This window comes from Equus quagga, chromosome 10, assembly GCF_021613505.1.
Source record: "Equus quagga isolate Etosha38 chromosome 10, UCLA_HA_Equagga_1.0, whole genome shotgun sequence".
In the NCBI taxonomy this organism is placed as follows: domain Eukaryota; kingdom Metazoa; phylum Chordata; class Mammalia; order Perissodactyla; family Equidae; genus Equus; species Equus quagga.
The window spans coordinates 37,518,901-37,546,584 of record NC_060276.1 but is presented as its reverse complement, the minus strand read 5'-3'; the positions used below and the strand labels follow the sequence as shown (position 1 = coordinate 37,546,584).

The following is a 27,684-nucleotide window of genomic DNA, read 5'->3' as shown; positions in this document are numbered from 1 at the left end:
ACATAGGAAATCTAGGGTCCAGTGAGTTTTTATCCAAGTCCTGCCAGCCTGCCCATTAAAAAGTTCAAATGTGGCTTGGCTGAAAGGCAATCAGATCTGTTATTGACACTGTTTCATTCTGAATAGCACAGAGGACTAAAGGCTTTCTTTACTTAGTTCATTAGTTAGCTAACAAGCATTTTCCAAGCACCTACTGTGCATGGAGCACTGTCCCAGACACTCGGCTCTTGCCGTTGCTGCTCCTGCTATTGAATTTCTGAATACAGGCTGTTGCCAGACATCCAATTTTCTGAGTGCTTGCTCTGACAGGGAACAATGACTAATGAACCAAACATCAGGGAGGGCCCTCTGATCTCCAGCACAGAACATGCCCATAAAGGCAGAGTCTAATTTGTTCAGCAAGCAGCTGCCAATTCTTCTGGGATCTTAATTACCTGGAGCAGTTTATATGGGTGAATCCCCTTGGGAGAGAAACCCTGAACCCTGTCTTTCTCACACCCTACCATACCCCAGGCCCTATAAATGGCTTTAACCCTCAGCCATTGTACATGGGTACAAAGTCCACGCCACAGCAGTTCACCAGACAGGCATCTGGGCACTGCACACCGCCCTCCTTCACAACTCTACACACACATGCACACACACACACAGAGGCAGCAGTGGGTTATAGTGGAAAGCACTCCGGACTGTAAGTCGAGAAACCTTGGGATCAACCCAGCTCTGCCTCTGCTTCTCTGTGTGACCTTGGGCAAGACTTTTTTGGACTCTGGGCTTCTGTTTCCTCTGCTATAAAATGAGGGGTGGGACTAGATGATCTCTATGGGCCTTTCCAGTTCTAGAACTTGACATTCTACTTTTTGAGCCTCAAGAGAGCTGTGTGACCAGGTCAAGTTTGTAAAATGGGAATGAGACAAGGTGGGGGCAGTGGCCAGCCGAGGAGCCCGAGCAGTCACCATCATGGAGAAGGGGAAATCTTTTCGCCTCCTTGGGTCAGCCCGTCCCAAAGTTCCACACTACTTCTGAAAACTTTCACAAACGAGGCTGGTGGATGCCGCGGCACTGTGGGCTCTGCTGTTCCCTTCTGCCTCATCTCCCTCCCCCATCATTCCTTTTATAACCCTTGTTCCAACTCTCTGTTCCTTTTAACCAGCCCTTCAGCTCATACTAACTAGTTACCTTTAGCAAGCTCTTCAGAGAGGCCAGTGATTAAATGGTCTCAAGAGTCAGTAAAATGTAAATGACAGCCATGCCCTGGCGGCCTTCACAGGCTTTCCAAAGGATCAAATAAGATAAAGTCTGTGAAAGTGCTTTGGAAATTGTCAAGTGGTATGCAAATGCGAGGGATTATTATTAATGATGGGTGGGGAGGCAGCCACATGATGCGAAGAGCAAAGTGCCAACTTGCCTGCTCTCCTCACCGTCTTCTCTGGGTGAAGGCACTGGCATTGCCAGCTGCCTGTAGGTAGCTAACATCAGTAGGGATGGTTATTTGGTTAGCGTTACTCTCCATTGTCCCCTAGCAGAGTTCAGAACCACAGGAAAAAGGACAAGGAAGATGTAGGTTAATTTGGGTACGGAAGAGAGAAAGGCCTAGAGCAGTGACTTAAAAAAAGTGGACCCTTTCTTTCAAACAGAGTCTCACATGGAAAACTCATTTTATAAAACAGATGAAAGGAGAGCTACTCTAGTTGAAGTTGGGGTGAGGAGCATGGAGCCCCACTGGCCAGGCTCTCTGCTTGCCCTTGAGATCACTCTGGTGGGGGCCTAGGGCTCAAAAGGAACTCACTGGAAAACCATGAATGTAGAGCAGGAGCTCTTTCTGGCACCTGGTGCTCTGGGCATCCAGGGGGCAGCCACAGCTGGGCCATTGGAGGGGTTTGGGTACAGGGCATCATGAGGAGGGATGAGAGGATGCTATAGAAAGGCAGATAGATTTGGGTGCAACACCTTTTATCTACTCAGCAGCTTTGTCTAGGGTCCCAGGTTTGCATTCCTGGCTGACCCTGGATTGGGGTTGCAGCTTTGGTAATCAGCACTGGAAGGCCTATGAAAAATGTGGTTCTAGAAATCGGTAAAGGAAAGGCCTGGAACAAATGAATGTGACCAGTGCTCCTGCTTTCTCACTTAGCTTTGAGGGGGGAGGAGTTGCTCCCCAGGGTGAGTCTGCTTAAGCAGCTCCTTCCAATCTGTGGCCCCACCATGAATGGGCATCCCCGGCATAGTGAGGAGGAAAAGGCCAGAAGGAATTGGCCAGACATCTTTAGGTGGGCTCAGTGGCCAGGCAGACAGAAACCTGCCACCAGCCCAGGGGCTGAGCGGACCAGAAGCTATGGAAGAGTGTGTAAGCACAATTTTGGACCCAGCATTACAGGCAGTCGGTATTGGGCCTGGCCAGGATTGGAACCCAGAAACAGGAGACACAGAACAAAGAGAGAGAGCTGGGGAGCTGGGAGGCAGGGAAACTGGGAACAGCTCCCTCCTGGAGCACTTGCTCCATTTTCCCACCCTCCCCACACAAACAGGCTCAGCAACAGGGCACAGCTGACTGACTAGGCAGAAACCAATCAGATACTACAGGTACAGGCTGAAGGATTCAGACCGGATAGGGCTATGTGTGTCCAGGACTTTCACACAGCCAGGACATGGGTGGTTGCTGACTCCCTGAGGCAGATGGAACAGCATCAGGGATTTCGCCAGAGTCCCTGAAACTGGGAAGATATAATAATAATAGAAAAAAATCACCTTAGAGTAAATGATGCTGGCATCCTAGAAACATCCGATGCTGGTACTTCTATACTATTCAGGCCCTTTGCAAAAGCCCAGCATCCCTCTCTAGGAGATTCTTATTCCACATGTGTCTTCCCCTGATTCCTTTTCCACATGTGGTGGCCTAGAGCTCCTTCTCAAATTACCCTGAGGTAGCTGCTACAGAGACACGTTCGCTGTGCCAGGGCTGCGCAGGAAATGGGTAACCCAGAGCAGAGGATCAACAGCAAAAGCCATTTGTGCTTGAAGGAAACGAGAGCATTTGGAATTCCGGTGTGCTTGGGCGGAGGGGAAGAGGTCGTTACATTGGCCCAGACAGTCTTTGTCCCTGCTTTTCTGGAAGGGAGCAGTGGGACATCTCGGAAAATGTGTTGGATGAGAGAATCACTTGGCTAGGGGTTACTTCCCCTGCATAAGCCTGTGTGAGCACAGACACGGGGAAGGAGGTGGAGACAGGGGCTCCTGAGGGGGCTGGAGAGGAACAGAACTCAAGGAGGAAAGAAGAGTAAATGAGCCAAAAATAGTTTGCAACAGACCCCTCAGAAGGACTGTAACCCTTGCTGGGTAAGTGGTTAGAGCTCCTTCCTTCAAGCGAGAATGGTTTTGCTATTACAAGTAATTGCCTCACTCTTGTTTTCTCAGATATTTAAAAAGTCAATGGACTCAGGTGGACACGAGGGAAGATTTCTAGTTTCTTGCCTGCATCTTCTAAAAGTGCCTGCCTGGCTGGCGGGGGCAGGGCCCAGAGGCCTAGGCTGAATTCAGCTACCCGCTCTGCAGGTTACACTGGAGCCTTCACCCTGACACCCACTCCATTATGTCTGGGCTTCTATGTGGGTGGGGAGAGGGCACAACCAGGACTTTCCCACTCCCTTCTGCTAAGTCAACCACATCCTCAGGGATGGACTTACATATAAATGCCTGCTTGGCATGATTTGAGGGGCTAAAGGTCAGAGGAACCTGGCCCCTAAAGGCCAGCTCCACTAGCCCACAGCTGGGCCTGCAGGTCTCACTTTGCTTGCTCCTTTCAAAGGTCCAGGTTTAAACAGAATTGTGACTGGGGAGGGGGAAGCACACTTGGCTACTACCAGCTGTTTACACCTTTGCTGGAGTCATTGTATCACAATAGCAGTAGCAGAAAGCAAGGCTCCTCCAAGGGGATGGCTAAGAGATCAGGAGCTCAGGAAAGTTCTGGAACATGAGCTATCACCCTGTAGTTGAGAGCCCTGAGCAGCTGGGGGTAGTTTGAGGGAGCTTGTGCTAGAAGGGAAAATTGGCAGAGAAAAGAGCGCGTCAAAACCAAATCCTACCCAGTTCACCATTTTCCGAAGGATGTTTCTGCTTCCTCTACCACAGATGAAAATGCTTTGGACAGTCTCCTCTCCAGACTGAGGCATTTCCCCAGAATTCCTACTCCTCTCCTCCCACTTAATGCAGGGACCATGTGCTGGTGATGAGGGACGAGGTCTGGAGCCGGGGTACCATTCAACTTCCCTACTGGGTTTTAAGGCCTGGCATGGCCCTCCCCTTGCTTCCTGAGAAGAGGAGCATGAATCTGTCATGGGGGTGGGAGTGGGAATTCTCTCCCTTGGCCAAGCCCCTGCCCTGGAGACAAAAATAGGGAAGGAACCCGCAAAGAGCTGCACCTGGAGGCCAGGAATCTGTCTCCACCAGGCACCGACCCGAGCAGGGCGGGTACTCCCAAAGACAGCTGGATCGGACTTTGAGCTGGGGTCCCTTTGCCCTGGAGAGGTTAGAAGCTGTCTGGACAACTACAGCCCTGAAGATGGAGCACTGCTGTCTAGCTTAGATTCACCAGAGACACCACAGGAGCCTAAGAGAGGGCCAAGGGAGCGGGTCTGGCAGCCTCATAAGCAGGAGAAGGGACGTGGAGCAAAGATGCAGCCCCAGGCTCAGCAGAGGGCCCAAAGCCAAGATATACACGGCAGGCAAAAATGCAAAAATCAATTCACAAAGACAGCAAGAATTAAGTCTAGATAGAGCCCAACTGAGTGAGCCTCCTGGCCCCTGGGGGCTGCAGGAACTGGAGGAACCCCAACCACTCAGGTTGCCACAGTGCCAGCCATGGTGACATGGCATCAGCTCCAAGCTGCTGTGGCTGGCTCAAAGGCCGGTCCTCTTGGCCTCTGCCAGGCAAAAAGCAGCACAAGCCTCTGCCCTTCTTCCTTCACCTACAGCCTGGCCCCTGGCAGGGTGCACCTGGCCAGCTCTGCTCTGTTTTCTTAAATGTGTGCTGAGGCAGAGAGGAGCAAGTGAGGGAGGGAGGAAGGGAGCAAGGAGGGCGGATGGACTCGAGGAAGGGAGGAGGGGCCAGGATGCCGGCCTCCCGAGGTAGCATAGGCTCCAAATGAATACACTACTGACTGTGAAAGGTAGCAGTGCTGCCTCTTCCAATTCTAGCACTTCTGGGAGTCATTTCTCAGCTCACACTTCCCTCCTGTGACAGATACATAAATCCTTGGCTGAAGAGGCGGCCGTGCCCCTTCCTGTCTCAGACGTGATTTTCCTCAGATGAATTGCACCACCTCCTTCAGACTTGCACAGGTCGGACGACCAGACCAGACATAGTGATACAGCCCTCAGGCTACAGTGAAGAGAGAGAAGGGAACTATGATTTCCTGTCAACTCCCTGGCCCTGTGTCTCCCGAAGTCAAACTGGGCACCAGTGGACAGGCCCCTTAGGCCTTGCTGGACAAATTCACAGCATAAACAACCATATGGCACATTCCAAAGACACACAGAAAAGACTTCTGCACGTCTGAAAGCCAACGGCTAAGTGTTTCTGGGTGGCTTTTCCACTTTTTGAAATGTCTGTGGCAATGCTTGTTCTCAGCTTAGCTTCTCTCTACGCCCAATTTCTCCGCCTAGTTTCTGGATACTCCAGGGATGCAAGGCCATTTTCAGATCAGCCCAAGTAATTAGAAAGGCAGAACTACTGGAAAAAATATTAGACCCGTATTGTAATTTCAAAGCTAGCCATACGAGATTTTTTTATATTATCTTTTATTTTGTATCATCCATGCCACACGTCCAGTGTTAACCCAGCCACATGAAATTCAACCATGCTCCCATTTGGAATCTGTTTGGGAGTGGATTATTTATTTTTGAAGAATCTTCTTTATTTATGCTCAACTTGGACAGGTGTCAAAGTGACCCTGCATGCCTGAGTACCCAGAGGCTGGCTAGAAGGGGGAGGGGGACAACCTGAGATTTAGTGACTGCTATGGATAATCCACAATGTGGACTATGAATATAGGAATAATCAAGATGTGACTCTACGCAGATACAAGAATGGGGCTGTGCGGGTAGAGCAGCTAAAGACAGAGGCTGCAATGAATTGTTAGCACACAATTTAGTATCATTAAGGAAGAAGCATGATCCTGGATGCTCTAAATAGGAAAGAAGCATGTAGGAACTGTGAGGTCATCTTCCTTCTCTATTCCATGGCCATCGGCCACTGACGAAACCCTACACTGCTCCAGTCTCCTACGGGACAACTAGCTCAGGGGGGTTAGGGCAGGTGATTGGGTCCTCTGCGGTCCACTTAATTTTGCTCCTTTCCTAACCTGCCGTCTTGCAAATGTGTGTCACCGGTCAGGGAAGAGACTGGGATGATTGGCTAAAGGCAAAGGTGAGCTTGCTACACTCCCAGGTGTCACAGAGGACAGAATGAAATCTCTGGGAGAGAATTTGGAGAGTGTCTAAAGGATAGAGAACTACAAGCAGGTTCAAAGTCTTTTTTAAAAAATAGATTTAGCGAATTTGGAAAAGAGGGCTGACAAGGGACATCATAAGACCACTGAAGCATATTAAGCGGTGTATAAGAAAGCTGGAGGACAGAATTTAGAAGGAACAGTCTTGGAGAGCAGAGGTTGTTAAACAGTGGAATGTACGACCAAAGGACATTGTGATATTTCCTTTCTTAAACGTGTTTGAAGCTCAGCTGTCTCTCCTTGAGCTCTTTGCTGAAGACAGTTTCAGGGACTGGACAACATAGGAAGACACACAAGGCTCCTGAGGTACAACCCAGCAGGAAGGCAGGAGACCAGACCCACAACCTTTATCACCTTGCCGCTTCCTTCCAGGGCTCACCTTATAATCGGCAAGGTGAGCCCTGAGAGAAAGCAGGACTAATAGTCGTGTTCTCTATCTCAGGGCAATGGGAGGAGGAAGCGGACTAAGCTTATTTACACAGAGCCCATCACAAACTCCTGGCAGAAGTGAGAACCCTTTTGTCCTGTTTGATTTTGTACAAATTTCCCACCAAATCTTGTCCGAATCTGTCCGGAAATCGGCACGAGTCCATGTGAAATTGCCGCAGTGACGTATTTCCTGTCCTTCTACTTGGGTTTTGTGAACTCAGAGAAAGATTGTACCTCTCTGACTTGCTTCCCGGAAATGTCTCCTTAGGTTTGAGTTGAATATGCCCGTGAACAATGCTGAGAAGAAATCAGTGGAAGCTGGTGAGGACAGCCCCACCAACTTTCCAGGGGCTGTTTCCCCGTGTGTGGCACAGCGTGGTAGAGGCAGCGCCCTGGAGCAAGGGAAAGGCCTGCTGTTAATCTGGAGTGTTGAGTGTCATGGGGCAGAGCAGGACACCAGGGATATAAAAATAGCAGGGTGTTCTTACACTTGGACTAGGGCTGTCAGAAGGGGCCTTCGAGCTGGGTGTACATAGACAAGATCATCTCAACCATACTGTACCGCTCCTATTATCCTCTGAATCCTCTAGCCCGCCCCTGCTAACATACTGTGGTAGTACAGCTCTGTACCCAGGGCTTCGCCTACCACGGGCAAGATTCTGGCTATATCTGAGTACTGCCAGTATTGGTATTTATTTAATATTTTCTCTAAAATATCTTTAAGCAGGTTCACTTTTAAAAATGCCTCCACCTTAGAAATATTTTTGAAATCATAATGTGTATGTGTTAGACACATTTCCTCTTCTAATACATGTTAAATAAATAAATAGCTATAAAAATAGAAAAACAAAGTTAGTCCACGTACCACCTAAACTCATCTTGCACCCCCCCCCCCCAGCGTCTGTTTACCACGCTTGGGGAAACAGTGCTCTCTGTATAGTGCACGCAGATGGTCCCCACTGCCAACAAGCACGGCTTTATTTCCTCCTCCAATGTAAAGCCGGCAGGGCTTCAGACTGGCCGAATGGCTGGGATACCGTCCTGAGCCTGCCACCCTCACGCCTTCCTCTCAGGGCTAGGGCCCCGGCCCTTATTATTTTCCTCCTTTCAGGTGCCAGCCCCAGCCAAGGCTGGAGTTTGCAACAGAACACAGAGCCCTTATTCTCAGTCAAGTGCTCCTTCCCTCGAGCTATTTCCCCTGCTGAGAATTCCACACTAGACCTCACTTAACTCTGACAGTGCCCTCTGTGGAGTGGACTTCCTCAGCCTTGGCCCCAGGGGCTGCATAGGCTGGAGTGCCCCAAGCCCACATCAGTGGCCCGCCTGTCCGCCCTGCTCACACAGGCCCAAGCGACCTCTGGCTGGGGAGTGGGGAGCACGTGGTGCCCCCAGCTGGGAACAAGGTCTTTCCTGGGAAGCCGGTGACACCTCCCCACCCCTCCACCCCCTCCCGGAGCCTGCTCCAGGGTGGTCAGGAGACAAAGGAGGCCCGCAGCAAGAACACAAGAGAAGGGGCCAAAGCACTCTGCAGGCCAGAAAGATGTGTGCTGATACTGGCTAAACCCAAGGACTCTTCAAGCCAAGGCAGCATGTCCGTGCCCTTGGGGATGCTTTAGAAGAGATTCCTGTTTCTGGTGAAGAGTTAAGGTCCTTCAGTGGCTCACAAATTTCTGTTGTTGTTAAACAGATCATTATCCGCCATTCCTGCCCCCCACTCCCAATCTAATCTGGACACTCTCAGGGTCTCTGGATACAAAGTCCGTAGAGGTGGACAGCTGCTCTGAAGGAGGCAAGGCTAAGGCTGGGAACTCTACCTACTCAGCTCCCAGGGCTCCCAGAGCCCCTAAACTACCCCCCCCCCGCCTCCCCCACCGAGGGATGCCTTCTAGTTCAGGGGAGCCCAGCTTGAAAACTCTCTGGTGAGGAAAAGCAAGCCAGGTGAGGATCCAAACTCTACAAGCTTTAAAAGACACATGTAGATTCTTATTTGCGACCTTGTTTGTTTGGAGCTATGACCTCTATTTGGTGAGGGCGGCACAATCTGCCTCCCCTCTTTCTTTTTGTCCTCCGAAGTCCCTCCTCCGCTGCTTCCCTCTCTCAAATTCACCTTCTCCCTGGCCTCTCCTCCTCTCCCCTCAACTCTCTCCTTCCTTTCTCCCTTCTTCTTTCCTTCTGGCAGCCCCTAAGGCGCCCAGGAGGACCATAAGGGCTCTCTATGGTGCAGCACTATTACCCGCGGGAATTCTAAGCTCCCTTCCAACCTTAGGAATCTATGATTGATTAACCAAGTGGTAAGAACTGGTTGTTGAATGAACTGAGCCAAGAAGGAGGGCTAGCTGGGAGGAAGCAGTGTGTGTGGTGGTGAGCATGAGGTCGCTAGGGCAGTGGGCAGGTGTCTGGACAGGTGGGAGTGGTTCCTCTTCTACTCATTCTCTCCACAGCGGTTTCCCCAGCAGTGGAGACACTGGTAGGTACAGGGCTGGCAGAGGACATTGGAGATGGTCTGCCATATGGGGAGCCATAAGTGGCTCCCAAGCTCTCATGCTCGGCCCTCAAGGAGCTCTCTGTTTAGTGAAATGTCACCTACTATGACTTACAGACTCTCATCATATAACCCAGGGAAAGATGACCAACTGAGAAGGAATCTGAATGCAGTGAAACGTACCAACATCAACACTCACCAAGCAGATTAGTTTCCGGTAGCTCATCTGTGCATTAGTTGGGGGAGAGTAGCTATAGAGAGCGGCCTTCAAATTCTCAAAGGGCCTCACACTAAGTCATGCAGCGGTGGGTCTGGTGAAAGTTGGGGTTTACCAAGAAAGCAGGTTTCTAAGACAGGCCAGTCTAGTCTCTCATCTTAGGCTCTCTTTTAGATCTGGATGTGAACATCCAAGACCTGAAAATCGCCCCTAATTCAATTGAGAATTTCCGCAAAGACACACACAAGGAACTCAAGAAAAGCATTCTGGGTTGAGTACCTGAGTCTCGGGCTGCAGGGGCCACTAGGAGATATTTGGTGCAGGGTATCATTAGCAACTGCGTTTTAATCACACCCCTGAACACTCTGGTTCTCATTACTTACTCACTCCAAGCCCATCATCCTTGAGTTTTAAAAATCGATCCTAATGTTCTGTTTAGCTTGGACCCCCTCTTGGAGTCACAACTCTTTACACAGTTACCACCTTCTCCTTCCCTTTTCTTGTTCATGTGAACCCCGCGCCCCTACTCCCATCATTCTAACATCCTGGGGTTCAATGACTTATTCGAGTGTCCATGCATCCCATCCACACACATCAAGATTTTAAAGGTGTAGTGTTTCAGAATATCTAAGTTGGAAGAGACCCTAGAGACTATCTTGTCTCTCCCCTCCCCCATTTTGTAAATAGGGAAAGCAGCCCACAGAAGGGCAGGAAGTTACTTACTCAAGCTCAAGCATCAGATTGGTGGCAAAGTCGGGACTTGAATCCAGATCTTCTGGATCCAAATCTGACCCACTTTCCACTACCTCGAGCTGTAGCTCCTCCAGGAATTGCGTCTCCTCCACGAGTTCAGGGTCCTCTCCAAGCTGGGGCTCCTCCACAAGCTGGGGCTCCTCCAGCCTTTCCCCCTTCATCTCACTGCTGCCTAGGGAAGCCCGGATTCTTGATTGCCTGGCTGGGGTTGGTTCCCTCCTCTCCCCCCCGCCACTTCTCTCTCTCTCTCCCTCCCTCCCTCCCTCTCTAGCTCTCTCTCTCTGTAGCTGCCGGGCTAGGGTGGGAGCAACTGGAAACTCTTTCCCAGGCTCAGAAGAAAAAGTGCTCAGGGAGCCTCGGGGCCAGCCTGGGCTGGCTCTATTGTGGAGGCGGGAGGAAGTTCCCGGCCCTGAGTGCCTTTGGGGGCTCCCAGGCTCTGAGGGAAGGCTGGAGCTCCTGGGGTGAGCGCTGCCCTCCGGATCTTCTGCCGAGGCCGGGCCAGCTTCCTAAACCAACTCCCAGACTGAAGGGGAGGGCCGGATCCTCCGGGGGAGCCCAGACGGCGGCTCTGCCAGCCAGCCCCTGTGGTTGGAACTTTCAAAAAGACCAATGTTTCAGCAACTGATTTCTTTTCCAACCCGAACAGCAGGCCTTTCTGTCCCCCTTGCATGACTGTGGCTGTGGCATGCAGCCCCAGCCTGAGCAGAAGCAAGATTCCAGGGCTGGGGCTCCATAACACCCAAACCACTGGTCAATTCATTAAATGAAATCAAATAAAAAAACACCTTTTTTGGCATCAGGTGAACCCAATGCTGGTCTCCTGGCATGGAGATGTTGTGTACCTACTGGGATGGGATGTGTATGGCTGTCTAGAGACTGAGAAGTTGGAAGACCATTGGATTAGAGAATCAGGAGACATGGTTTCTCTTTTCGGCTGGTCACTAATTGGCTGTTTGGTTTTGGGCAAATATCCGCCCACTCTGGACCTCAGTTTCCTTATCTGTAATGGGAGGGGTTTAGACCAAATGGCTGCAAAAGCCATACCAGATCTAGCCTCTGTGTCTCTATCTAAGATGCATGTAGAGGCAGAAGGTGCCGGCCGCTAACCCTGAGAAGGGGGAAGCTCAGGGTCTTGAAGAAGCAGTCCCCAGCTCCACTGCCCTCTGAAATCCTTCTTCATTCACCAGCAATGCCAGTAGGGTGAACCTTGTGCTTGTAGGTTTTGATTTCTGGTAAAAATTTCAAAGCTCCCAGCAGCGGTAGCTTGTGCTCCGCCCCCCCCCCCCGCGCGCCCCGATCCCCCCCCCCCCCCCCCCCCCCCCCCCGCCCACCCGCCCCTGCCTCCAGCAGGAGGAAAACCAGAGCCTTCTCAGTCATTTATACCTGAGTGTGAATGAAGAAGGTTCAGAGAGCAAGCCTTGACAGGGAAAAAGCTTCCACGCTGGGTTGCAGGTGTTAGCTGGCTCTGGGCAGGAGAGGGTGTGTGATGGACAGACAAAGGGGAAGGGTCAGTAAGGGGATTGGTGAGAGAGGGAGGCAAAGCAAGTCAGAGAAGGTTTTGTTCTGGTTCTATATATGACTTGTCTAATGATAATGAAGGCTTCCCTATACTGAGTCCTTCCTGGAAGTGTCCTCTCACTTAACCTTCCAAACCACACTTCCTCCATTTTGTGGATGAGGAAACTGACGTCCAGAGAAGTCACTTGCCAAGGTCACAGAGTCTGTCAATGGTAGTCTATCGGACATGAAGCCGCTGTGCTTCGTGAGCACACCACGGCTAATGTCCTTCTCTGCTCCTCGATGGCCCCTCCGTGGTCTTCTGAGGGTAGAGAAGCCCATTCCAGCTTCCCACAAGGGCCAGCAGCTCCCAGCCCTCTGGGAGAGGGACAGGCAAAAGCAGAGTGGGGCCCTGCTTCTCTGGGATCCTGGCTTCTGCTCAGCAGCCCTGGGCACACCTGCAGCTAATACTAGCCCAGACCTGACTAGGAGACTGAAGACACAGCATTTTGGAGATACGGTCTTTTCTGGGGGTCAGTTTCAAGTACAATTTTCAGCACTTTGGTTCTTTATTCTCTTCACTGGCCTGCATCCTGTTCATCTGGCAGGTGAGGAGCTCTTCAAAGTCTTTCTGATCCTGACTTTCAGCTGATAGGCCATTATGGCCCCTAGAGAATCACTCGCCTAAACCAAGGCTGCTTGATCTCAGCAATGAGAACATTTCCTTGGGGGTTTGCTACTATCCTAGGGCCTCAGTGAGCTGGAGGGACTTCAAAATGCATGTTGTGGGGCATTAGCAGTGACTGGGTTCCTTTTGCCTTTCTTTCCTACTGATTTGGGGCAAGAATCCCTCACAGAGGGGCACAAGTAGTGCCCAAGATTTTAATAAGGCAACTTTTGTGGATTTTCTAATCCCGGGGACGCCCCCTTAGCCTGTGTTCTCGTGGCTTCCTGCACCTTTCCTTCATTATGATCAATTGTAGTGATACAGCTATTTGTGTAATTATCATTTGACGTCTGTCTCCACCACTAGATTGTAAGTTTCCTGCTGCAAGGATCCTGCCTGGTTTGTTGGTTGCCACTGTATCCTCTGTGTCTAATCTTCACTGTGTGCGTGGAAGGAGAAAACATTCTCTCCAAGTACCTGGGGCGGGTAGTCTTATTCCACTGCCCCCAGCACAGGGGTGCTCCCCCAAATTATTAGCCTGTGGAGAATAGGGGCCCCAATGAGGCTAATTTGGCCAAGAGACGAGAAGATTGAAGGATGCAGACAGGGACCCTAACAGCTTCTTAGTCTATTCCCACACCATTCCAGTCCCAAGAGAGTATATGCTGGTTTTAATGACTGATCTCCAATGGAAATTTTACAGACATTTTTATTATGAAAGTATTTCCATGTAAACACTTTCATTTATCTCACACGCACTTTCCTTTTCCTTATAAGCACCTGCTTCTAACTCCTTTGCTTTCGCCACCTGTCTGTCCCCTTCTGTCCATGGTCCTTATAATAAGCCTCTCACACTTTTATTCAGTTCTTTATTGCTACTGTCACCACCTTCCCCATATTTATAAATTAATATAACATCCCCTGGTAATTTCTTTTAGCTTCTCTGAATGCTGGTAGTCAGGAAGTTCTTTCTGCTATCTAATCTCAATCCTTCATGCTACAGTAGAGGCCTGTTTCCTCTTGTTCTGTTCCTAGTGTGGTTTGGAAACAGCTAGTCACCATCTCTGAGTTGTGACTTTTCTTATATTTCAAGATCAACTTCTCTTCTCTTTCTCAACCACTCTCTGTCCCTCCCTTAAACTCTTAGATCAATCATCTTAGTTCCTTTAGCCTGGCCCCACAGCTCCCACAAGTCCCAAGTTTACCTCTTGTTGGCTAAACCAATCTTGTAGGCTTTATCTGCACCCTTCACAATCAGATTCCCTTGGATCATGCTGAGCTCTCAGCTGTCACATGCCTTGCCATTGTGGTGGGGCCACCTCTTTCAAATGGAAGCTCTTTGGAGCCCCTTGATCAATTTCTTTGCCCTTCTTAGAGGTGTAGCCTCCCTTCTCTTTCGCATCCAGGCTGTTTTTCAGCTTGGACAAATATCTGACATTTGCAGCCCAGAAAATTTACACCTCAGGCCTCAGAAAGGAGTGCAGCCTGAAGCTCTGTGCCCCACTGCCTCTATACAATGAGAAGCATTCACTACTCAGAAGGAGGCCCAGAAAAGGAAAAGAAAACCCAGACTACCCTCCCCTTTCTTTTTTCTTTACAGTAAATAATTTACAAAAACAATTTTTCCTCCCCACAGGCTACACCCGCTTTGTCATCGGTCCCGGGGCCAGCCTTTACACATTTCCATACTGTCATGGACTATTTTTAGCAAAGGATGACATTAGTACTAGTTGCCCCGTGGGCTTCAAACTCATCTCTTCCTCTTGTCAGAATGGTGTCAGTCCTCCCTTTTTGGACCTGCTGGCAGGGGTGTGAGAAGCTACCTAGGTGGTATGACTTCAGGAGTTCCTTAGAAAGTCCTCGGTCTTAAAAATGTCCTTTTTGGCCTGGGTCTGATGATTAGAATTTCAACATGAGAGATTCATTTCTTTAGCTCAAGTATCATTTCCTCAGGAAGCCTTGTCTGATCCTTCATTATACTCTCTGACAGAAGCTTATTCCTTTTCCCTCCTGGCACCTACTAAGTTTGTAATTACACATTCATTAGTGCAACTCTTTGGTTAATATCCATCCCCCGACTCCACTTATTATTCCACGATGGCTGTGACCATGCCTTTTGTGAGTTTCCCATTCTATTCCCAGTGCCTAACACTAAGCCTGGCACATGGAAAGTGTGCAAGAAATATTTGCTGTTGACTGAATCTGTTCATGAACTTAAATGTGAACTCTCCAGAGCACTGGTGGGAAAGGGTGTGGGCACGGGTGCCCAGGACACTAGCTGGGTGACAGGGCCCCAGAAAGCCAGGGTGGAGCACTGATCATAAGCAGCAGGTCTTTCCTTAGGTGACCTGAGGTTAGTTCCTTTTGCTGTGCTAGCTCCCTCTCCTTTCCTGTCAGCTTGAGGCTGCCCTGCTTCTTCAGCCCTACCCCAGGGCCTTCATTAATAGGGCATCTGGGAAAGAGGGGTTTGACCAAGGTGCAAACAAGGCTAAAATGACACCCTGCAGGGCCACCAGCAACTTTCTTCCAGACACACTTGGGTGACTGATATATATATTCTCATGGCAGCACCTGGACAACCCCCTAGTTCTGTTACCCGCCTCAGAAGGGGCCTGGTGGAGACCAAGGCCAGAGGTGCACAGATATGAAGCCACATCCCCAGGCTCCTCTGGGGCCCACCCTTGCCTGTACTCCAAAGCTCAACTCTCCTGGTTCCAATGAGCTTTCTCCAGGCATCAAGAGAGGTGCCTTCCTGCTCCGAGGATCTGAAGGCCTCCACCCCCCCAGGGCTAGCACAGGTCCCTGAGGAGAGTGTACTTGGGACCAGCCTGCCCTGAGTCAGAGAGGGGCAATGAGAGGAGAGCCGAGAGGGCCTTTCTCTCATTCTCAAAGCTTGGGGATTCTGGGTTCCAGCCCAGGAAAAATGGCAAGTGGTCCTCGTTGTCCCCACTCCAGGCCAGCCCCTTCCTACCCATGAGCCCCACTGAACTGGCAAAATTCCCCTCCCTCTCCCAACCAGAGAGCCCTGCAGCCACTTCCCACTATGGCAGAGCCAATCTATTCTTTAAGTCTCTGCTGGAAGCCGCCGCCATAAAGAGACTCTCTCTTCCTAGTTTGCTTTGGCACTGCCTACGCTCCAGACCTGCAGACCCAGGGCACAGCAAGCTTGAGGCCTTTCCCTCAAGAAGCAAGCACTCCGGCTCAGCCTGTGGTGGCTCTGGTGGAACTGTTTTGTTCTCCACCTGCCTTGGGTGCGGCTGCCCCACTCCCTCAGCTACACTCTCAGCTCCCCACGACCCGGTCCTAGCCTCTGCCGCCTCTCGTGTCCGCTACAGTGCTTAGCAGGGTAGGCATCCAATAAATCTGCAGTAGGCACTCGATAAATAGCAGGGCCTTGGTCAATAAATGATGGATTGATTAAATGAAGTGCTTGGTCGCTCAGTACAAGGCCGAATGAGGTGCTGCCATCATTCATTCTCTGTGCACCTGGGCAGGCAGAGTACATTGCTTTCAAACTGAGCAGGGTTTTTTTCTTATCCTTTCTTTGTTTCTTTTTTTTTTTTTTTAAGATTTTATTTTTTCCTTTTTCTCCCCAAAGCCCCCCGGTACATAGTTGTATGTTCTTCGTTGTGGGTCCTTCTAGTTGTGGTATGTGGGACGCTGCCTCAGCGTGGTTTGATGAGCAGTGCCATGTCCGCACCCAGGATTCGAACCAACTGGGCCGCCTGCAGCAGAGCGCGAGAACTTAACCACTCGGCCATGGGGCCAGCCCCTCTTTGTTTCTTTGTTTTACTACAACTATGAACTGAAAGGGCAGGGGGATAAGGAGAAGTGAGGGGCTGGAGGCCTAGGAGGGGTCTCAAGAAAGGGAACTTCTGCACCTCCACCTCAGGCCCCCCAATACTGACTGGATTCTGGCTGTGGCCCGGGAGACTTGGGCTGCCCAGATCTCCCGAGATGGTGGTCTTGAGCTTGTCTGAGGATTCATGAGTCTGAACTTTGGATACAACCATGCCTGCTGGTAATTCCCACTCCAACTTTTTTACTTTATTTCCCTGTTTCTCTTTTTCTCCAACTAGAGAGCAGTGTCCCCAACTACCCTCAGCCTGTGAGCCATTTACCTGCTGGCAACACAGTGGGACAGGCTGGGATAAAAACAAGGGAAGAGAAGAAGAGGACCTGTTAGTTTAGTCACAACCACTGAGCCAATGGAAGATTAGCTCGATGGGGCTATTCTATGTTATAAATAGTCAAATGAGCTTATTAGAGAAATACGCCATAGAACTCAGTCAGCCCGACTTCGCTGAGGACTTGGTTACACCAAGCCAGCCATGTCATTTTCTGAATAGGCCGGGAAGGGGGCTAAGAACCACTGTGAACTCAGGCCAGCCTAAAGTCACCGTGAGACTTCATAGAGAATGGACTGGAAATTGGCTCTTTTAGAGCGTTCCTTTTCTTTTTTTCTTTTTCTTTTTCCGGTGAGGAAGATCAGCCCTGAGCTAACATCCATTGCCAATCTTCCTCTTTTTGCTTGAGGAAGATTTCCCTGAGCTAACGTCTGTGCCAATCTTTCTGTATTTTCTATGTGGGATGCCACCACAGCATGGCTTGGTAAGCGGTGGGTAGGTCTGTACCTGGGATCCGAACCTGTGAACCCCAGGCCACTGAAGCAGGGCGCGCAAACTTAACCACTACGCCACCAGGCCGGGCCTAGAGCCTTCCTTTAAACAGCTCCTCCAGCTTCCAGTAAACACTTCTGCCTGGGGTCCCTAAAACAGTGCCTGAACCAACAAGCAGATACAAAAGAAAGAGGGACTTCTGAGACCTATTCTGGGGCCCCTCCAGATGCACTAGGCTGTCTCTTTAGCAGTGTACTATCAGGCGATAGCAGGAGCCTCCCACCCCCCTAAAATGTCCTAAACCACACTAAGCCCACAGCAGCTCACGTGCCCGCTTGCATTTGCTTCTGAGTGGGAGGGCTCAGGGGGGATCACCTTGGCAGTCTGGCACTTGCCTCTGAGCAGACTGCTTGCCTACCACTAGGGAAAGCAGGCTTTTCCTTTGGAATTCTGATGAGTTTACTTAGACCCCCAGCAGGCTTCTGAATGCCTGGCCCCAGGGAAGCCTGCCACTGAGCAAGCAGAAGCTTGATGCCTCAGTAACCTGGCTCTGTTACATAAGGCACTATGCAAGATATGAGTCAGGGCCCTTAGGCTGTGGGGGGGGGGGGGGGGGGCGGGGCGGGAAGTAAGCCAGGAAGGAGCCACTGGAACCACTGGAACCACTTCCCTTCCTCTCACTTCTCACCCCCTTCTTCCTCAGGAATAGCCAGAGCCAATCACCGGCCTAGACAGCTCCAGCGAGCAGGGAATCCCGGCCAGACCCCCGGCAGCTGCTGCCCATCTCCCCTGAAGAGAAGACAAGAGGAAGTGGGTTGAATACCCAAGGCTATTTCGTGAGTAAATTCTTCCTTCGAGGAAGGATGGGGAAGGTCCCTGTGGGGCTTTATCCACAGGCGGGGCCTAATTTCAGGCTGGGCCTATTTGAGGAAAGTGTCTCCCAGGGGAGAAAGGCTGATAGCGTGCCTGGGGCATCACTGACCAAACAGGCTTCCAGCTCCTGTTTCCCCTTAGGCTAGTGTCCGCACAATGGAAGCTTCCCATTCAGTCTCCGTGCTGGCTGGGGTCTCACACCTCTTAGACTATCTTCAAAAGAGCAATAGCTACTTTGAGGCTGGGGTTTCCAGCCAGAAGATACAGGTGAATTTGCCTTGCCTGCTGACGGGATTCCCTCCTGCGTGGATTAGCATTTGGAAAAACTTGCTTTCTACTCTCACAGACCTTCATCTTATCCCCACTCTGACTCCTTAGCTAAGCTGGATTTTGGCATGATAGACAGTGGCCTCCATAAGCCATTCTCCCTGCCCTGACTCATCTAACCTGCTTTCAGGCTGGGATCTAGCCTTCTGGCCTTCATGGGGCTCCCATTAGCCCACGGGGTTCTATGGAGGGCCTGCTCTGACAAAGCTGTGGCCCTGTAGTGAAGCCCTAACTCTTGTCGCATTATTGCAGGTATTGGGACAGCACAACCTGTCCTGGGCCATTATTGCTCTCTTCATCTAAAAGGGAAATTTTGTCTTTTTGACCCCTGTGGTCATGGAATGCTCTCCCTTGAGTGCACTGAGCACACAGAGTACCCCACCAAATGGGCCCAAGCTTCAGTCCCACTCAGCACGTTACTTCTCCAGGGCTTGAGAGGCTATTGCACGACATCAACCAACTTGTTATGTAAAGCCAGCCAGCCATGGCAGATTATAGCTTTGCAGTTATCTTGAGGGATGCCTTACATAAGAGGAGAAAGTTCAGGTAGGAGCAGAACCACAATGAGGAAGCACAGTGCAATGGCCACCATCAGGTGCAGACACAGCCGTCCTCATTCCTCCCAACCAGCCCACAAAGTGGGGGCAAGTGCACTGCTGGCTCTATCACTCAACGGACCGGAGACCCTGGCAGCCTTGGCCAGACACATCCATCTCCATTTACCCAGCCTCCCTGGCCTTCAGGACCTGTACTGGAAAGGAGCCAACACTCTACCTGGAATTGGGAGCTTGTTAGTTTATCTGGAAGTGCAAATATAAGCAGGAGTGTTAACCTTCTCTTCAAGCAGGGAGGGAAATTAAGGTCACCCTGGAAAGAGCTATTTTCTGAGGCGTGGGCTCACATGGGTCCACTCTTGGCAAACTTGAGGAGTGGGTGAAGTTCGTGCTCTGTTCTTCCCACCCTGCTTTAAGAGCACAAACCTTCCATGCAGACCTCTCGAGCCCTCATGCTGCCGAGAGCCCCATGCCGCGGCAGGCTTTCCACAGACTCCCGCCTCGTCTCTCTACCTCTCTTCTTGGCTTTCTCATGTCCCATTCCCCTAGAACCTTACTCACAGTGGGCTGTCACAGTGAAAGAAGTTCTGATAAAGAAATCCACACAAAGGAGTCAATGAGAAGTAATGATGTTACATGTTACTCTTTAAAAAGGTATGGTAGACCCTGGCCCTTCATGAGAGAGACACACTAAAACTTTTGACAGTCCTTAATTCATAAGCATCCCCAAAGCCCAAAGCATATCATTTTCCCCATAAAACTTCTACTTCCATCACTTCGTTAAACTTCTCAGCTTTCTTTTCATTGTAATCACCAGCACTAGCGGCTGACTGCGGGAGGGGTATTCTCCTCAAAGAAACAGATGTTTGCTCATTTCATGAGAGTTACTACATTTGTACGGACTGACTATGAGTAGAGAACCACAAAATTGGGTTGAAAAGTAGGTACTGGGCAACTTCACTCCTAGGTATATATCCAAAAGAATGAAAGCAGGGACTGAAAAAGTTACTTGTACACTAACGTTCATGCCAGCATTTTTCACCATAGCCGACAGGTGGAAACAACCTAAGTGTCCATGGATACTTGAATGGATAAACAAAATGTGGTATACATATACAACGGAATATTATTCAGTCATAAAAAGGAATGAAGTCCTTTACATGTGACAATATGGATAAACTGTGAAAACAGTATGCTAAGTGAAGAAGTCAGACACAACAGACCAAATATTGTATGATTCCACTTATACGAAATAATTAGAGTAGGCAAATTCACAGAGACAGAAAGTAGATTAGAGGTTACCAGGGGCTGGGGGAGGGGAGAATGGGGAGTTAGTGTTTAATAGGTACAGAGTTTCTGTTTGGGATGATGACAAAGTCCTGGAAATGGATAGTGGTAATGGTTGCACAACATTGTGAATGTATCTAATGCCACTGAACTGTACAGTGAAAAATGGCTAAAATGGCAAATTTTATGTCATCTACATTCTACTGCAATATATGTAAATATGTAATATATACATATAAACATATTATTTTATATACGTAAATAGAACACACACATATATCATATATATGATACATATATATAGTAGGTGCTGGTAGAGTACTAGAGTCACTCAGCAGCGAAAGCCTCTTAGCACACAGAATTTACATCTGTGTCTCAGCAAAAAGACAATTTCTTACACGTTGAGATTCTCAGGAGGAGGTATCCAAAGCGTGAATGTTCAGTTTGCAAATGCATTTGTGTTTTTAACAGGGAATGTGCCTTAATCCAAGAGCGCCTATTCTTTGTCAGACCACTAGGCACTCAGGAAATGGTTATTTTCAATTACCTTGGGCTAGGGAAGAACTTTCGAAGCTTGATACCAAAAGCAAAAATCACAAAGGCAAAGAATGACAGGCTTAACCACATGGAAATCCAAAACCTCTCTACAGCAAAGAACTCCATCCTCAAAATCAAATGGCAAATTAGTTGACAAAGGGTTGCAATCCCTAATTCAGGGTTTCTCACGGTGTGGTCCACATACCACTGGTGCTATGGGAGAGGAGTTTTAGTTGGTACACGGACAGAGAAGTGAATCTTAGAGCATGAATTCAGGCACTACAGCAGGCAGGCAGGAGAATAGTTTTGCCCCTCAAATCACACCATATAAGTGGCTAAGTCCTCAGAAGTCAAGACCAGGAATAAGCGTTTATGAAATCATTAGTTCTAAGACTCAGAAAAGCACAAATAATTTGTTATGCAATTTTTTCTTGGAAACCTGATCCCTGAATCTATATTTTTTCCCTTACTCTATATGTCAACTCAATAGGGAAGGTTAAATGAATTAGCACACATAAAGTAATTAGAAATCTTTGCTATTATTTTCTGAGCATCTAAGTGTGGGAACCAGTTGCTGCCAGCTCAGAAGCTTAAAGGTACTCTTCCAGGGCTTTCAGAGCTGGAGGGGACTCTGATTCAGATTATCTCAGACCACCCTGGGCAGGTGCGCTCAGGGGCTGAAGGCGAATACACAATAGAGCTGATTAAGAAGTTTTGGATAAGTCTTATAAATAAATTTGACGTGACAACAATAGAATATGGCAAAAGTTCCCATTTCAGCTTGCTATACCTTACTGATCAGAGAATTAAGGTCCCTCAAATTTCAACTTTGGAAGTTTTTTCATAGGCTACATTTAAATTGGAAATTTTCGCTGTTTGCCCAGCTTATTCTATCCGCCTCCTTAGTTTTCCAGTTTTAGAAGTATATTCAAATGATAAGATAGAGTCCCCTAATAACTGGGTGACCAACTACCCCAGTTTCCCTGGGACTGTCCCAGTCTGAGCATTGAAGGAACTGTGGCCCTGAAATGGGAGGGTTGGTCACTCTACCTAGTAAAGACATTTTAACCATTTGGTTAGTTTCTGGGCTAATATTTGCCTCTGCTTAACAATTCTTTCTTCAGAGACAATTCTTTAGTGCCTGACTGATCTTAGGTGGAGTTTCGGCTCTGCTCTTCATTGTGAGGCATGGGGCAAGTTACTTAATTTTCCCCAGTCTCAATTTCCTTCATTATAAAATGTAGAAGGATGATAACAGTACCCATTTGATGGGGTTGCTGTAAATATTAAATCAGATTATGTGGCTGTAATACACATATTGTAAATGCTCAATAAATATGAGCTATTAATCTGTTATAGTTATTAGTTCTAACACAAGCTTGAAGGGATGGTATTTAAAACACATTCTCTCCCCTCTCAATAGTCTAGAGGCACCATTTACATACCAACAACCTGCATGCCCATTACCATGATTCATATGTATACACACAGCACTGTCCATCAGGAGTTCTACCAGGCTATTAGTTACTGCAGGTGGTTCAAACCGGAAAAAAAAAAATCACCTTTAAACTTTAATAAGGATTTTCGAAGACTAAGTTAAAGTTGTAAAATCTTTACATATGACCACACCAATAATTAAGCAGTCATCTAACTGAAAAACCTTTATTGACTACTGGCTGTATAACTAGAAGCCAAGGAAAAACCAAGCGAGGGTACAACACAGCCCAGCCTCACATTGCTTACACTCTTGTGTTCCAAGGAGACCAAGAGCTAAGCTGGGAGCCAGGGACAGGTCAAAGCAGACACACCAGTTAGAAATAAGGATGTGCCCCGTTCTTAGTCTCAAGAATATAGGAGCCCTTTCAGCAGAGGAGTGGGCTGCAGGAGGTGGCGCAGGGAGAGTTGCTTCCCTGGAAGAGGCAGTTTTGAAAGTAGGCAAATTAAAGGAAAAAGACACCCAAGTGGGAATTTGAAATATCAAATCATTAAAAGGAATAGAGGTAAAAATGATGGCATTTGAAATATCAAACCATTAAGTGGAACAGAAGTAGAAATGATGGCTAAGTTATGAAGATAAAAACCTAGGGAATAAACAAAGTAAGAAAGTGGGAATTTTCACTTTGGAGAAAACCGTCCAGCTCAGATGTTGGCGAAGTCCCAGGACTAGTAATACTGGTCTCTTACTTGGCTAATGAGCATGTCATACTGGGCAAAACCTAAAGCAAATTCAGAACCCCCAATCTCTAAGGTCCCAGTTGTCCAGGAAAATGGGAGAATGCTTTGTCCTGCTAGAACTATAAGCCTATTACCACAGGACCCCGTCGCTCCCTAGCCGCACTGAAGCCTGAGGGCTTGCTGGTTCGCTGCTCAGCTGTTTGGGACGCGGAGTTGCTCTAATTCCAGGAGGCAGGGTGCTCAGGTACACAATTTCAACAATCCCAACAATTCGCCCTGCTCCCCCCACCAATGCCCTCAGCACCCTGTGCCTCCACCACACAGCATTTCCAGGGTTTGCCAAGAACCAAGCGTCAACAGACTGGTGTCAATGGAGCAGGTGACAAAGGAGGTTTCTCCGTTTAAGAAACCCGGACAACCAGAAAACCTCCCAAGGTGTGGCACAAGCAACATTTTGATCTCAGGCTCTCAGCCTCACACTCACTACCTAGGTCTGATGGTCCTAGGCCCCGCACCTAGGAACCAGAGCTGAGGAAGCATCCCCTCTTACACCTCATCACGGCCATTTTGGGACAGTTTCTCTCCCAGTTGAAAGAGTGCAAACCCTACAGGCACTCTTTCCAAGTGTCTCTGCTACCCCTCCTCCCGCCGCCACTCTCCTCCTGAGAGCAGAGCTGGATTGTTAAGAGCCTGTTAGGCTTTTAGCTCCGCAGGGTTACAGCACCTGTGGTCTGATAAACTTGTAGTAATCTTTCACCAGAAATGAAGATTCCCTCAAAACCTGTTCCATAAGCGGCCTGGTTTCTTTGAGACAATGAGATAAACTGATACCTAAAGTGAAATAACAGGTGAGAAAGGGCTTTGATGGCGTGGAAAATGCCTGAGAAATACAACTTGTTATAATAATAGTAACGAAGTCAGCAGCCCCGCTTGTTCCCTCCAGGAACTTCTGGGGCTGAGAAAACAAATCTAGTCTTAGCACTAAGTGAGGGTAGTTCTTGCCTATCTCAATTGCTTTCAAAACTTTTTACTTGTGCCTCACCAAAAAGCCATCTAATTATTCAAATATTCTGTGGATGCTCAAAATTTCTTATTACCTTGTCTGAGCACACCATCTGCCCATGACCTGGAATGTCAGAACTAGAAAGAACCTTAGAGACCAGAAAAGGTCAGGCGACTTGCTTAGGCTCACACAGGAGGTAAAGCCATAACTTGTACTACAACCGAGGTCTCCCACAACGGGGTTCTCTTTTTCTTACACAACCTGCGTCATTGAGAAAGAATAAAATCCACCCCCTTACACACACACACACACACACACACACACACACACACACAGTGCCCTGTCCCGACGCTCTAAGAACACCAAACCCACAACTGGATTTCCTGAAGTTGCCTCCCTCGCCTTGAAATTGCCTCAGCTGACCCCTCCAGGACTGGCTTTCACCAGAGTGTCTCAGACTGGAGGGCAGCAGCCACCTTGTGTCTTCCCATTGTGTGTCACCCCTCCCCTCTCCTTTCCTTGCCCTTCAGCAGGATTTCTAGAAAGTCTGACCAGCACTCGAACACACGCCTGTGAGACATGGATTCATCCACTCTCCTGTCCTAGGATGCTCTCTGGGGCTGCTTTTAGCCGTCATTTGAAATTGAAGGCTGGGATCCATGGAGGAGGTGGGGGTCCCCCCATCTAGACTCTAAACAAATTCTCAAAGGTCTCCAATATTTCTTATTCCCACCCTCCCCCACACCAGCAGCAGCTTAATTTGGACATTTTGCTTGCCCTCAATGTCCGTCAGGGCCGCTCAGTAATTTAAAAGCCCTTGCAGTTTCAATCCGAGTTTGCACATTTAAAAATGAGCTTTGGAGAAGGGTGGAACTCAGATCCCAAGAGCATCCCAGAGCAGAATCTCCAAAGTGACTGTGGAAATACATGCATTTGAGAAGGGGGTGCCGCCAGCTACCCCCAAACCATCTAGAGCTCTGTCCACCGTCTGAACTCCATCATCTTCCCAGAAAAGCCTCTGCAGCCACCGTTCAAAATAGAGCTCCCACCTGCGGGCCTCCCCCCAGTCGCCCTAGGACTCCAGGTAGCCTCAGGGTCGGGTCATGGCAGCGGAGGAGCCTGACCCCCCTAGGGCTCCCCATGAACTTCTTGGTTGCCCCTTTTGTCAGAGGCGAGGGTCCAGCAGAGGCTGGTGCGAGTTGGGATCGCGTGCCTCCCCCTCCCCCCCCCCCCGCCGCGTGCCCGGCCCCCCACCTGTGGAAAAAGAGCAGGATGGAGAGCATGGTCTGGTCGATGTTGCGGTTGCAGATGCCCTCGTTGATCAGGTAGCAGGGGTCCCGCAGCACGGGCTCTAGCGAATCCTGCCGCATTATGCTGTTGAGCTTATCGGTGTTGAGGTTCTCGAAGATCAGCTTCTCCTGCAGCTGCCGAAAGTTGCTCACGGTAGGGCTGCCCGGGTTGTTGTTGTCCCCGCCGCTGTCTCCCTGGAGCCCGCTGCGGTGGGCCAGGTCCAGACAGCAATTGCAGCAGTCGAGGCCGACAGGTGAGCGGCAGTCGGTCTCGGGCTTGGCCATCTTCTCAGGCTCGGGGGCCGCCTGGCCTTCGAGGTCAGGGGCGGCTGGCAGGTGCGCGCCCTCTGGGCTGGTCTGAAGGGACTCCAGGGTGTCTGGAACAGACAAGCTGTGAGGAGAAGAGTTGGAAATTAGCGCCTAAAGCCAGCCACCCCCGGCTTGGTCCCCTTCTGGCTGCGCTGCTCCGGGTGCGAATACAAACAGCTGGACAAACAGCTCTGAGCGGATCCTTCGGGCTCACTTCCTTCTCTTCCTCCTCCTCCTCCTCCCCCTCCTCTAGAGGCTGGGGCCGCCCCCTGAGGTGCCACACGAGGCCCCAGCGCAGTCCCAAGTTTCCCAAGTGTGAGCGGGGATCGGGGCGGACCTGTAGCAGCAGGAAGGGCGGGCAGCAGGGCAGAGGGAGAACCCGGGCGCGCCCTCGCTCCTTCCCTTCTCTGCTCCCTCCCTCCCCGGCTCGCGGGCTCTGCCGCTCTCGGGCTCCCCTGGGCTGTGCCGGCGGAGCGGTGGCAGGAGCCGAGAGCGAGTGAGCGAGTGAGCGAGCTGCACGCCCAGGAGTCAGCACCGGGCTGTGACAGCATGTAAATTATCCCAGAGGGGCCGGCGGAGAACGCTCCTCAGCCGCTTCCCCCGGCGAGCGCCAGCCCCGGAGCCGGCTTCGTCCTGCCCCCAATCCTCCGCCTCTGCCCCGCCCGCACCCTCGCGCCCTTGCACCCACACAGCCGCTCGCACCCTCGCCCGCGCTCGCGGGAGCCGGACCCGGCTCTCCCTCCCTCAGCGCGCCCGGCGCCTCGGCTCCGACTCTCTCGCTGCTCACGGCGCATCCTCGGCTAGAAATGTACGAGCGGCCGGGGCCGGCGCGCCACCCTGATCTCGAGCTCGGCGGGAGGGCACGTGTCTCTTGTCCCACCGCGGACGAATCTCTCTACAGGAGAGACGCCTCTCGAGAGCCGGTCTTGTCAGAGCCTTGTACACTGCCGCCCTCCACAAGCCTGTTTTCGGGGGCGGAGTGCAAAGAGAGAGGTTGCCCCCGCAGAGAGTCTGAGAATGTCAGGCACACATCAAGAGAACCCAATAAATGCCTTGAACAAAACTCGCAGAAGCACGCTCAGACTCTCCTCGGTTTTTGTCCCTCACTTCACTTATCTCCCCCTTCCCGCACTTGCTCTCGCCTCTCTTCCCTGAACCCCATCTGAGGCCATCTCTGTCCTGGCTTCCGCGAATGCTACGCCGGATCCCCAGGAGGCTTCTCGCTGCCCAGCCCCTCTCAATCTCTTTTCCCTTTGCGCCCCTTCACCCCGAAACCCCCTTCCCCCGCCTTCCTTTCTCTCAGCATTATTCTCCCACTCTTTTCATTTTCTCTCATTTTTTCTTTTCCTTATTTCTATTTCTTTACCCATTTCCGCTCTCTTCCCTTTCTTTCTTGCCCTCTTTCTTTCCTTATTTCTTTTTCTCTCATACTGTATTTCCTTATTTACCCCCTTTCTCCTCTATTCCTCTTTTTCTCTCCCCGGTGCCCCTTTATTTCTCCCATTTTATTTTCCCCTCGCTTCTCTCGCTTCAGCACCGCATTTTTCTCCTCACCTCACTTATCTTCCCCTATTTTTCCAAACTCACTCCCTCCTCTTTTTTCTGATCCCCCTCTGGCACCATCGGTGATCTCTGTCTTACTCTTTTAAGAGATGTGGTGATTGGATGTTCACGGGCACTAGGGTGTCGTCGTAAAACTGCCGCCAGGTCGGTTCTTGGCTCTGAAGGGAAGGAGACCCTGGAGTTGAGGAAAGGTGAAAGGGCAGATTTGTGGAGAACAAGGCGAGCTGGTGCCCTGGGTCGTACCCCAGCTCTGTGAAATTAGGGATGTGATGAGCGGGCAAGCGGTAGACCCAGGGTGTCTCAGGACTTGGAGACTTGGAACACTTTAGATGTATAAGATTCGATAATTATTGGTTCCTGAAAAAGATTCAAAATACTCAGGATGTTCGGTTTTCGCATAAAACTCAAATGGATTTCAGTTTGTCAGTACTCCCCACCCCACCCTTCGGTTCGTTTCATTCACAAGCCCATGGCCCTTGCAATAGAGCAGTGTATACCGCCATCTTGTGTTTAAGACATGAATGTGCCCTGGGTGGATCACAGAGTGAGATCTTTGGGAGACACCAGAGGTGCCCCCTAGTGGAACCCACGCTGCATTGGTTG

At 50.0% G+C, this 27,684-nt stretch overlaps 1 protein-coding gene across 2 annotated transcripts in view; it reads right to left on the bottom strand.

The window, feature by feature from the left end:
- The window catches only part of TSC22D3 (TSC22 domain family member 3), a 59,684-nt gene extending 33,299 nt beyond the window's left edge, over positions 1 to 26,385 (bottom strand). The window contains exons 1-2 of one of the 2 annotated variants that reach the window (XM_046673038.1): positions 26,221 to 26,385; positions 25,175 to 25,600 (exon numbers count right to left, since the gene is read on the bottom strand). In XM_046673038.1, the coding sequence (XP_046528994.1) occupies positions 25,175 to 25,600; positions 26,221 to 26,312 (518 nt within the window). In that variant the 5' untranslated portion in view covers positions 26,313 to 26,385. Of the gene's footprint in view, positions 1 to 25,174; positions 25,601 to 25,855; positions 26,100 to 26,220 lie in introns of those variants that run through there. The other variant, XM_046673039.1, reaches the window with a different exon arrangement.
- Positions 26,386 to 27,684: the final 1,299 nt, after the last annotated feature.